The sequence below is a fragment of the Lipotes vexillifer genome, unplaced genomic scaffold (assembly GCF_000442215.2).
Source record: "Lipotes vexillifer unplaced genomic scaffold, Lipotes_vexillifer_v1.1 scaffold390, whole genome shotgun sequence".
Classification (NCBI taxonomy): domain Eukaryota; kingdom Metazoa; phylum Chordata; class Mammalia; order Artiodactyla; family Lipotidae; genus Lipotes; species Lipotes vexillifer.
Window position 1 is genome coordinate 2,542,561 of NW_006784503.1, and position 12,513 is coordinate 2,555,073.

General features: G+C 50.3%; 1 protein-coding gene across 3 annotated transcripts in view; it reads right to left on the minus strand.

The window, feature by feature from the left end:
- SLC66A3 (solute carrier family 66 member 3) overlaps nt 1–7,726 on the minus strand; it is an 11,318-nt gene extending 3,592 nt beyond the window's left edge. For 2 of the 3 annotated variants that reach the window (XM_007456915.1, XM_007456914.1), the window contains exons 1-4: nt 7,584–7,726; nt 4,659–4,741; nt 4,514–4,583; nt 1,633–1,690 (exon numbers count right to left, since the gene is read on the minus strand). In XM_007456915.1, the coding sequence (XP_007456977.1) occupies nt 1,633–1,690; nt 4,514–4,583; nt 4,659–4,741; nt 7,584–7,726 (354 nt within the window). Of the gene's footprint in view, nt 1–499; nt 569–1,632; nt 1,691–4,513; nt 4,584–4,658; nt 4,742–7,583 lie in introns of all 3 variants that reach the window. The other variant, XM_007456913.1, reaches the window with a different exon arrangement.
- Nucleotides 7,727–12,513: the final 4,787 nt, after the last annotated feature.

Genomic DNA, 12,513 nt, shown 5'->3' on the forward strand with positions numbered 1-12,513 from the left:
TTTTTTTGGCGGTACGCGGGCCTCTCACTGTTGTGGCCTCTCCCGCTGCGGAGCACAGGCTCCGGACGCGCAGGCTCAGCGGCCATGGCTCACGGGCCCAGCCGCTCCGCGGCACGTGGGATCTTCCCAGATGGGGGCAGGAACCCGTGTCCCCTGCATCGGCAGGCAGACTCTCAACCACTGCGCCACCAGGGAAGCCCACGCCGGTCATTTTTAAGTACTTTAATCATATCTTTGTGAATGAACTAAGAGGAGGTGATTTATCCATTTATCTAACGACGAAAGCACAATGTAGGACTTCTGTGGAAACCACCTGTCGGTCTGAATTGGGACTCGCTCTTGAAAGCCGTAGAACTGTAAACCTTCTATAACTTGGGTTTTTCATGAATTCAAAACAGCTTCCCTCCCCTACAGGATCCTAGGGTTTGCTGCCCCGCGGGAGCTCTGAAACCCAAGCTCTCTCTCCTCTCCGGGGCTCCAGGACCCTCAAGCCAGCTACCCTGTCCCGAGGCCCCAGTGGCTGATGTTGAGTTGGCACCCAGGAAACAAGTGTTGTGGACAGTCCCTGCTTGACAAGGGAAAAAGGAACTACAGTTTATGAACTATTAGAGCATCACCGTGTGGTCAGAATAGAGCATTCGCTGAGAAGGGAACAGAAGAAACAGAAAAACCCGAAGCCTTTGGACCTGATTCCTGACGAGCCTATAGCAGCATATTCCCGGAATGATGTTCCTGGGGGTGAAGGAACATCACCCCCAAAACAACCAGACCTGCACCCACGTGACCACAGTGGCAGCTCCGAAGAGCCTAGAGATGCCCGATTTGTAGGGTGGCCAGATTTAGCAAACGTACAGGACACCCAGTTAAATTTGAATTTCAAATCAATGACAAATAATTTTTTAGCACAAGCTTGTCCCATGTAATATTTGGGACATAATTATACTAAAAAATTATTCGTTGTCAGTGCGGTAACCCTACTAATCCGCTTTCCCTATGTCATAAGGTTGAGAGCCAAGTCCACTTTCCAACTAGATGTTGGAGGGAGAATGGGTGGAAGTTCAGGAGTCTGGGTGTGGCAGGCAGTGACCACCGATTAGTTCTGCTTCTTTTCCCATTGGGTGGAAAAGTTCACGTCAGCCACCATTTGGTCAAACGCTTCCTGACCCACGGCCAGAATCCTGTTCTCACAGCAGGGAACTTTTGGCCCTTAACCAAGCAAGGAAAAAGAGTATAGGGCTTACCCTTTTCCAAGGAAGAAAAAAAAAGTGCCGGGGAGAAGTTAGAAAAATAATGAGTACGTGGCCCATATGTAATTATTTACCTGATAATAACCTGAAACTCTTTAATTTATGCTCAGTTCTTCATCCTGCTGCTACCTACCCAATCCCAATCCGGTTCTCTAGGGCCCCAAAAAAAGGGAAGTAAAAAAACTGTGCCGTACATTTAAGTGAGAATAATGTTTTTAATATTTGGATAGCACTGGGCTTTCATCCCACCATCCTTTGGTACAGCTGAAAAATGAGCGGGTTGAACATTTGATCTATAAAGTTTTTTGCAGGGCAGGTGGCGTGGAGAGAAGAGGCAGACAGACTGCTGTGAACACACTTTCATCTCCATGGGCGATTTACTCACCATGGCCAGATCTATGATCCACTTCTGCAGGGTGAGGATGAACCAAGCAGACACACAGCTTACCATGTGCTAAGGGACACAGCAGTGGCTTGGCCGGCAGCTCCACTCCCCTCCCAACCCCGTGCGTGTGGAAACAAACCGAGACCAGAGAGGTTACACACCTAAGCTAAGTGTGGAACTGGGAACAGCTCTGCTAGACCTCGTCAGATTCGGAAAAGACAACAATGATCCAAGTGAACACCTTCTAGGAGTTCAAAAGCACAGAAGCAGATTCTGGAAGAAAATTACAAAGAACCTTGTGTTCTCGGACCCATCCTAGGGCTGGGAACGTCCCTGATGATTTTAACTGCCGGTTTAATTCCTGACCATGCAGAACTCTCCAACGTAATGTCAACAGTGAAGCACTTAGGTTCAAATGATAAAGCAGGTGTCTTCTGCAAAACTGGTGTCACGTGAAGCTGTTTACTGATTTTCTCTTTCCCACTAACTCCAGTGTAAAAATGACACGGCTGGGGTGAGCGATGCTAGGAGATGGGAGGAATGATACCAGCTTTTCATCAAGATCACTGATGCTGCAGGAAGACAGCCCGGCTAGAGAAGCAGAAACAAACACAGGGAGGTGGTGGCCAGGCCAGGGAGGGGATGGCCAGGAGCCTCTGCTGTGAGCTTGGGCAAGTCATTTTCCTTCTCTGGGCCTTGGTTTGCTTATCTGCAAAATTGACTTAACATTCCTTGCCCTATCTACCTTCTCGTGGCTTTGCGGCACATCGTAGGGACCCAACAGGCAGCTGTGATTATAATTAATAACATTATTTAAATGAAGAGATCGAAATAGACAATGCCCTGTGCTCAAAGTCAGTAGAACTAGAAACTAGTCAACACCAGAAAGGCAGCCTGAATCTAGGTGGATGGAATCTTGCTTTTTGAACACTCTCTAATTCAAGTCTTAAACTAATGTTGCCCAATTTTGTACCACTGCACCTCATTCCATTCATTCCAACTATACATTTTACAAAACTTCAGCAGTAGTATAGCAGCAATTGAGATCCTAGAGATGACTCATTTGTAGGGTGGCCAGATTGCGCAAATAAAAATACAGGACACCCAGTTAAATTTGAATTTCACATCAACAACAAATACTTTTTTAGCACAAGTACGTCCCGTGTAATATCTGGGACGTACTATTACTTTAAAAAGAAATGCATTGTTAATATGGCTGCCCTGCTTATCGGCTCTCTGTAAGTCACAACTGGCAGAAGGAGGTCATAAAACATCTTGCTGGTACTACAGAGTTGCCGTCAGTACCCAAGTTTTCTAATCTACACCCTCACCATTTGCACAAAGATAAGCTGTTGCATTTTATTTAAAAAGTAAATCGCGGGGCTTCCCTGGTGGCGCAGTGGTTGGGGGTCCGCCTGCCGATGCAGGGGACGCGGGTTCGTGCCCCGGTCTGGGAAGATCCCACATGCCGCGGAGCGGCTGGACCCGTGGGCCATGGCCGCTGAGCCTGCGCGTCCGGAGCCTGTGCTCCGCGGCGGGAGAGGCCACAGCAGTGAGAGGCCCGCGTACCGCAAAAAAAAAAAAAAAAGTAAATCGCACAATGCTTTTCATTTCTTCAAAGTACTCTGTTTTCAAAAAGCTTTAACCAGCTGGGGCTGACCTTGAAGTGTTGAGGGGCAGTAGAGCCACACGATCCCTCTTTTTTTGCAGAGGGCAACTGAGTCAGGGGGCTTACAACTCCATTGAACAGCAGAGGGTCAGGACTCAGTGCGCACCCAGCCTCCCTCTGCGGACAGGCTTTTAGCACGAGAGCCACCACGACCCTGCCGCCTCCTCAGCTTGTCCTGTGCTCCTGGTATTTTCGTTCTGGAAACAACCCTACAAGGTAGAGGCACTATGATCCCTCTTCACAGATGGGGCAACTGCCGCTGAGAGGCCGGAGCCCAAGGCCGCCCCGACGGCAGTGGCACTGGGAGTTCTCACCACTCCACGCCCACCTCCTCACAGGCTCAACGCAGATGGGGCCTGGCCGTCCCCTCCCTCTTTCCTCCACCCTGAAGACATATAAATAAACAGCTCAGATCATTTCACAGATGGGGCAGGATTAACTGGCTGCCATTTAAAAGGCCTTCTTGGCCTTTGAAGGAGAGTGAAGTTCAACGAGAGAATAAAAGAGTTTTTATAAAGAGGGTGAAGACGGAAGGCTGGCCCTCGTTCACAGAAGATGCTGAGTGACGTGAGCAGGGATAGGTCTGTGTGACTGACCAGAATCCACGGAGACCTTCCTAATGTCTTGACTTTCACTTTGAGCCAGCCATCAGGAGCCCAGACCCACCAACAGGCAGTAAGAAGCTAGGATGACCAAGTGTGTTAGTGGCAGCGTGTTACACGCCAGACATGCTCGTTATCACATGGGGACATTTGGGGGGAAGGAAGAAATATCTCCCTTCCCCTAAAGAATACATTTGGACAATGTCGCTCTTAGCAGGAGTGCTTCTGCAGTTCAGCAGTGAGGTACGAAGTCTACCTGGTGGGTCAGGGCACCATGGGGCTCCCTGGTCTCAGAGGGGTGGCCCCTGGGCAGGGACTGTTCTAGAGCATCTCTAGGCTGTGGAGATACTTGCTCAAGTGGAATCTTGCACTGGGGATTTTTTTTTTTTTTTTTTTTTTTTTACACCAAAAGAATACGTATCTGGTAAAGGACCCTGCTTAATAACATCCTGTTAGCAAGGAACACCCCCAGTTCCATCTCGGATTTTTTTTTTTTTTTTTTAGTTACACCAAAAGAATACGTATCTGGTAAAGGACCCTGCTTAATAACATCCTGTTAGCAAGGAACACCCCCAGTTCCATCTCGGATTCTCAGATGCTGAAAGGATACAGGACGATGTATGGTGCTGCCCGTTTCACATCCCCCTTGAAATGGAAGACACACAGCAGGAGGATGAGATCTGGAAAAGAAAGGCTCCGAATCAGAAGAAGGAGGGGCCTTGAGGGCCGGGGCTGGGCACAGGGGGGTCGCTTACCTTGTGCGACGAGGATGGGGTACTCCAGGTAGGTCAGCAGTGGGTACTCGTAGTAACACTGGTACCGGAGAAAGACCAGAAACCTGGGTAGAGGGAGGGTGCATCTGAGCTCGGACCAACCTGACCCACGGCCGGGAGGCCTGGCCGCCACCCAGGAGAGCAGGTTCATTTGCAAAACCCTACAACTGGTGGCGGGAGTCTGCAAATGTCAAGGAGGGAGGTACAGAGTAAGAAGGATGAAATATCAATTTTTAATCATCTCCCTGATTTCTGAAGCTGGGCACTGGTGTCTGTCAAGTCCCTTGGATGGTCAGTTACAGACAAATTTTATGAATTTTACAGAACCACTGACCAGGATGAGAAGAGACAGGGCTTTCTGGACCCGGGCCTGCCTGTCTCTAAGGCTGGGCTCTTTCGAGGCCCCAGGCAGATCCCTCAGAAGGTCGCACCCAAGAAGCCGCACAGGCCGAGAAAGATATCTGAGGGGGGCTGAGAGCCATCCCTGGGTGGGGTTCCTGGGCAGGGCTTCTAAGTGACTCAGCATGTAGGGCCCAGCAGCGAGCTGGGGAGGCCATGTTTTGAACACGAAGGACGTCCCTAGATGAGTCTGGTGGCCTCCCAGAGTGTTGCCCAGGCTGGCGGTGGGGACAGAAGGGACAGCTCTTCAGTTCCTCAAGGAAATTCGAGCTCTGGAGAGGCTTTGGCTTGGAGGGGTGGGAGACACAGACCCCAGAGTTCCATTCCTCTCAGAAGAAGAGGCCCCAGCTTCCTGCCTCCCCAGCTCACACCCTGGCCAGCCGACTCCCTCAGAACCTAAACGCCCTCACTGTCCCCTCAGGGCCTGTCTCCATCCCCACACCCGGGCTGTGAGGACCCCTCAGGCCCCCTGCTCCCCCAGGGTGAGCCAGAACCTCCACAGACCACTTGGACTTAATGGCTCACACCTTCCAAGCCAGGACGTGGTGTTAACAAAGCCCCATGCCCTCACCCAGGCGGCACTCCAGATGACCCCAGCCAGCGCTTGCCCCTCCACCGCCTGCTGAGCCACCCTCCCGAGGCTGCCAGGCCTGGTCCCGCAGGCATCACCTGCTGAGTGTGGAGCCGTAAGTGGAGTGCAGACTCCAGGGCTAGGGTGCTGGGCTCACAATCCCCGGCTGTTACTAACCTCTGGGGCCTCAGCTTCCCCATCTGTGAAATGGGGACAACGTGCTCTGTATCTGCACACACGGATGCTTTAAACATGTTACCTAAGGTCATGTCTTCTGCCTCTTTCTCTGGCCTCACTGCTTCCAGTCCAGACTCCAGGCTTCTGATCACAAGCCCCGTGCCTGGAGGGTCCCTTTCTCTACATGGCTACCTGCTCTCCTGCCTGAGGACGCCAAGGTGGCTACCCTCCTGGGGTACAGATCAGGGCCTCCCCCGCCCCGAATGGGGAACTTCTCCTCCCAGTAATTATCTGTTTTCCTCAGAGAACTGGGGTGGCTCTGAGGCAGGATGTGCTTCCCCAAGGGGCCTGTGGCTCAAACACATCCTACGGTTGGCCCCTCAGATGGGGGTGTCCCGGGTGGGACCCCGCAGGTCCAAGGGTGGCCCCTCACCCCTTGTGCCCTGGAGGTCTCCTGTTTCTCCCTCTCTCCCCCCTGCCTTCCTGCTGGCCCGGGAAACCGGGATCCACTGCCCCTCCGAGGACTGCTTCTGCTGAGGACCGGCCCTCAGAGCCGCCGGAGGGTAACAGGGGTCCCCGGGCTGGCGAGGAGCAGAGGGGAGGGGGCCCGGCCTTGCAGGGAGCTAGACTGCTGGGTTCACGTCTTCCCCACCAAGTCTCACAACTCTGCTTTTCACCGTTCAGGTCTTTATTATTATTATTACTTTGCTTATTTAGATGAGTACTTTTAAATTTTTTTTAAATTGAGGTATATTTCACATACAAGATTATATTAGTTTCAGGTGTACAACATAATGTTTCAATATTTGTACCTATTGTAAAATGATCACCACAATAAGTCTAGTTAACATCCGTCACGTTCAGGGTTTTAAATACTGGATCAGGGCACCCATTCCCGATTCCGATAGAAAAACCGGCCCTTGGAGCAGTCTCGGCTCCCGCTTTTCAAGTGCCAGTTAAAGCCCAAGTCCAGGTCAAGTCCTCCTCTCCCTCCAAAAAGCTCTACGTTCTCTGACACCCCGCGCCCCCCCGCACCCAAAGGTGTAACTTTTTTTTTTTTTTTTTTTTTTTTTTTTATGATTGGCAGTTGAACAGAATTTCCATTGTTGGCATTTGTACTTCTTTATACGACACCACCCGCTTCGCTGTCCTAATATTTGTTTAAGGTTGTTCAATGATTGTTCCTCTCCTCTCGGACTTTGAGAGTCACAGTCATTCTGATCTTTATGAATGGCAGAGTCGATAATAATAAAACAGCAGTGTGAGTTTCTGTTCATACCCATCAATGCCTAGATCATTTCATTTTTGCCCAACGGCAGGCGGACTCTCAACCACTGCGCCGCCAGGGAAGCCCCAAAGGTGTAACTTTTAAAAGCCAGAGGGTCCAACCCCTCATTTTACAAGCGAGGAAACCGAGACCCGAGAACGGAGACGGGGATGGTGGGGGGTGGCTTTAGGGAGGATGCAGATGAGAGAGCCTCGACGTGCAAGCGGCCTTGCTCAAAGCTGGATGGTTAGTTTTGTCACTAATGGGCGGAGTGATGATTTCCTTGAGTGTCGGTTTTCTCATCTGTAAAATGGGCGTGCGCCGTCTTTCGTTATCGCGCAAGGCTGGGGGAAGCAGCAAATTCGGGGGGGAAGCAGCAAATTCGGAGGGGAAGTGAGAGGCCCGCGCTTTCGACTCCGCTTCCCCCGCCCCTACTGTATTAGAGTCGAGGGTCTCCCGCGCTCCCGTCGGCTCCAGATGGCCCCGGCCTTACCCAGCCAGCTCCAGAAGTAGGCTCGGGAGGCTGATGCCCCGCGCGCTGCGCGCCCCCAGCACGGCGAAGATCTGCGGCAGCTTGAGCGTCGCGCACACGCCCAGCACGCTCCAGTTGCAGAACCACAGCAGCCGCGTCTCCATGGCGCCGGAGAGGCTGGGACTCCCAGACTGAGGATCCGGCCGCCGCGCGAAGGGGAGCCGCTCAGCACTCAGCCGCCGGGCTCGCCCGGTCCTTCCGCCTTCCCTTGTCCGCTCTCCGGGCCGCCCAGTCGGGGTCCGCCCCCCCGCCCCGATCTCCGCCCAGAACCCCGCCCAGGGCCCCTTCTCCCGCCCCTTTGTCCGCGCGGCGCCGGTCTCGCCCCGAAGCCTCTCCAGGTCCGCCCCGTCCCCGCAGTCGCTCCGCCCCTCCCCGCTAGCCCGGCCCATCCCCGGGAGCGCTCCGCCTGGAGCCGCCCCTCTCGGGTCCAGACGGTCGGGGTCCGCTCCTCTTCCCTCCCAGTCGTCTGTCCCCCACGTCGCCCCGACCCCTCCCCAGGCCTTCTCCCTCCGCCCCGGGGTCCGCCTCTTGCCCAAGAGGCAGGTCAACGCTGGCCTTTGCGTGATCTGACCGCTGCTGATTCACTTTTCCGTGTTAAACCAAGTCGTGCAGTTCTGAGCCTGCGGGCGACGTCTCTCGCTTTCCCACGGGTTGGATGGGCAGAAATTGAACCGCAGGAGGGCAAAGGGACACCCCTCACGGGGGAATGGACCATTTGGTTGGGATTTTTCACTCCTGAAAAGTGTTTTCCTTTGTTTTCCTCACTAAGCATTTCAGAGGTAAAAACTTAAAACGACGCAACTTAGTTTCTGTGCGTCCTCCTGGATTTACATACGGAGAAACAGTCCTTGCGGGGCCGCGCTTTCCTCCAGCCGAGAGTGGGGACGTGTCCTCCCCAAGGGCAGGAGGCTTCCTTCCTGAGGGCTTGGTCCTTAACCCTGAACACTCCGCTCCAGAGACTTGCACTTGAGAGTGAAATTTTTTCTTAAGGAGGTAAAAGTAGATTTCTATTGACAAAAGAAGGTAACTTAGACTGAGGGGCTGGGGGTGCATTTTCAGGCTCAAAATGGTATAGGTACTGAGTCAAGGTTACAACGAAACAGAAAAGTCACAAAAATGCAATGCCAGAAACCACTGTAAAGAAAAAAGTGCTGCCTGCTGTTCCAGTTCTATAGGGTCAAGCCTGTTAGCCACTGCACTTGCCCACCACCAGTGTGCCCTGAGGGGAATTCAGGGTGGAGAAAACCAGGAAGCATTCTGTGCGTTGGATTTACTGACCTTTTAGCTAGTTAAGATGCATATTTAAGGAAAAACGTCTAATGACCCCAGATTCTTGCATCTTCTTGTACAGAGAAAAGCCCTAAAAATCATTAACTTGAGATGTCTGTTCTTTGTGCTTAGCAGTAATCTTTTGATGCTTGACTACATGTTTTTCCCAGCAAAAAAGTTCATGTATATCCTGGCTCTGCCTTATCTCTTCTGAGCAGTTCCTTAGAGCTATCTGAGAAGTTGTCTCCCAGGCTATGGTCCTCAATAAGGTCCCCAAATAAAACTTTACTCACGTCTCTTTTTGAATTACGGTTTTCTCAGAATATATGCCCAGTAGTGGGACTGCTGTGTCATATGGTAATTCTATTTTTAGATTTTTAAGGAACCTCCATACTGTTCTCCATAGTGGTTGTATCATTTTGCATTCCCACCAACAGTGCAGGAGGGTTCCCTTTTCACCACACCCTCTCCAGCATTTACTGTTTCTGGATTTTTCGATAATGGCCATTCTGACTGGTGTGAGGTGATACCTCATTGTAGTTTTGATTTGCATTTCTCTAATGATTAGTGATGTTGAGCATCTTTTCATGTGCCTCTTGGCCATCTGTATGTCATCTTTGGTGAAATGTCTATTTAGGTCTTCTGCCTATTTTGGGATTGGGTTGTTTGTTTTTTTGATATTGAGATGAACCTAGTGGCAGGGCAGGGATAAAGACATAGACATAGAGAATGGACTTGAGGACATGGGGAGGGGGAAGGGTAAGCTGGGACGAAGTGAGAGAGTGGCATGGACATATGTACACTACCAAATGTAAAATAGATAGCTAGTAGGAAGCGGCCGCATAGCACAGGGAGATCCGCTGGTGCTTTGTGACCACCTAGAGGGGTGGGACAGGGAGGGTGGGAGGGAGACGCAAGAGGGAGGGGATATGGGGATATATGTATGCATACGGCTGATTCACTTTGTTGTACAGCAGAAACTAACACAGTATTGTGAAGCAATTATACTCCAATAAAGATCTATTTAAAAAAATAAAATCATTTCAAAAACCAAGAAAGAAAAAAAACTTAACTCACAACTTTTACCATGTGTGTTTTTCTTTCAGTGGACACCATGATTGCGGTTTTGTGCTGTGAACCTCAGCAGGGCATTTGAGGCTTTCCCTCTGTCTGCCCCACCTTCCGTCCCTGATCCTCCAGCCTGCACTTGGCCGTCATCCCCACCCGCTGGGAAAACCCAGAAGGTACTGAGTTCTTCCTCCATGTCTAAGGGAGAATGGGATGCATAGAAAGAAATCTTTCAGAGGAAAACAAAGAGTGTGTGTGTCGGTGGGTCTAGTCCTTGCCTTCTAGAGATCTTGAAATATTTATAGATGAAATAATATGTCTGGAACTTGCTTCAAAGTATCGGGGTTTTGGGTGGTAGGGTGGGGATGTAGATGAAACGAGAAGAGCCATGAGCTGATAATTTTTGAAGTTGGTGATGGGTATATGGGGGATTATTATACTAGACTCTCTATTTCTGCATGGGTTTAATATGTTCCATATTAAAAAGTTTAAAAACAAAAGAGAGGATGTGCATGAAGTGCTGTGACTCTGAATGTGCGGACTCTGAGCTCCAGAAAGTTGAAGGAGCCCGAGCTACGGGACTAGATCTAGTCCTGGTGTTACTGGTCTGGGTTCTGGGACTCTTGAAGCGATAGAAATCAACAAGAAGCCAGACAAGAAATTCAGGCGAGGCTTTACTGGGACATAGGTCCCAGCAGATTGGTGGGTCGAACCGGAAGGGTGGCTTAGGGTGGTGTGCCCACCCCCTTGGCGGTGCTGTGTGCAGGGGTCATGCGTGAAACCCTGCTTTTGCCCCCAGCACCTCAGAAGTGGCAGTTGAATTTTGGCCTTTTTGTATCTTATTGTTCATACTCTGCCCCAACTGCACAAGCGTGCAGTTATTTTTGGTCCCTTAAAGTGTCTTTGTATTTTGTTGCTCAAGGAGATGTTTGTCCAGGTGCAAGCTCTTCAGTAAAGGGTCCCAGGTCCCAGCCTGTCTCACTGGGACTGGATGTGCTTATTGTTCTTGAGATGACATTGCTTTTGCCCTCTCAGGACACTTGTGTGTGTGTGTGTGTGTGTGTGTGTGTGTGTGTGTGTGTGTGTGTGTGTATTATATTTGTCTGCTTGGGCTGCCTTAACAAAATACCACAGACTGGGTGAGTTAAACAACAGGGATTTATTTTCTCACAGTTCTGGAGGCTGGAAGTCCAAGATGAAGGTGCCAGCAGGATTGGTTTCTGATGAGACCTGTCTCCTCGGTTTGTAGATGGCTGTCTTCTCGCTGTGGCCTCACGTGGGCTTTCCTCTGTGTGTACAGCCCTGGTGTCTCTCTCTCTTCTCATAAGGACACCAATCCTATTGGCTTAGGGCTCCACACTTATGGCCTCACTTAACCTTAATTACCTCTTTAAAGGCCTTGTCTCCAAATTTTATCACATTGTGGGTTAAGGCTTCAACATGTGAGTTTGGGGGGAACACAATTCAGTCCATAATGGACATATATATATATATATTCATATGCACTCTGTACATACCCACATACCCACATACATTTATATATATATATAAAATGCACACCGAGCTGAGAAGCAGTGGCTGGAGCACCGAGGATGGTGACTGCCCTCCCTGTAGGACTCCGTCGTAAACATTGATTACTTGGCCAAACTTCTGCTACGTGCGTAATGGACCCAGTGACTTCAAAATGCCACTCCCTGACATCCATTTATTTTTCGAATTTTTGAATTTTATTTTATTTTATTTTTTATACAGCAGGTTATTATTAGCTATCCATTTTATACATATTAGTGTCTACATGTCAATCCCAATCTCCCAGTTCATCCCTCCACCAGCTCCCCCCACTTTCCCCCCTTGGTGTCCATACGTTTGTTCTCTACATCTATGTCTCTGTATTACTCAGCCATGAAAAGGAACGAAATTGGGTCATTTGTAGAGACGTGGATGGATCTAGAGACTGTCATAAAGAGTGAAGTAAGTCAGAAAGAGAAAAACAAATATCGTATATTAACGCATATACGCATAACGCATATATGTGGTGTTATTAACGCATAACGCATATATGTGGAACCTAGAAAAATGGTCCAGATGGACTGGTTTGCAGGCCTGACATCCATTTAAAGTGCAGCTCATCTTCAAAGACAGCCAAGTGACTCAGGGCAGGAGCGGCTTCCTTACAGTTGGCTGCATGGAAGATCCTGTTGCACCATCTTATAAAAATCAAGTAACCTTGAGAGCAGCCCACCCCGCTCTCACCACAGCCTTTGGGAACGAAAGAGTGAACATCACTCTTCTCTGAGTCACAGATTTGCGTGCCTGGGAGCTCACTGTGGCAAATTCAAAATGAGTCCCATGAGCCACCCAGACAGAGTCCCGGGAGATGACAGAATGTTCTGGAACTTTGAGGGGTCCAGAAGGGGTCTCTGTCAAGAAGAGTGTGTCAATGAGGGTTCGACTACAGACTACAGAATCTTCCTCCTTAGGCAGCTAATCATGATTTCGAGGCGCTAAGCGGAGTGCGGGATCACTGGAAGGACGAGGAACAGGTAGGAGGAAG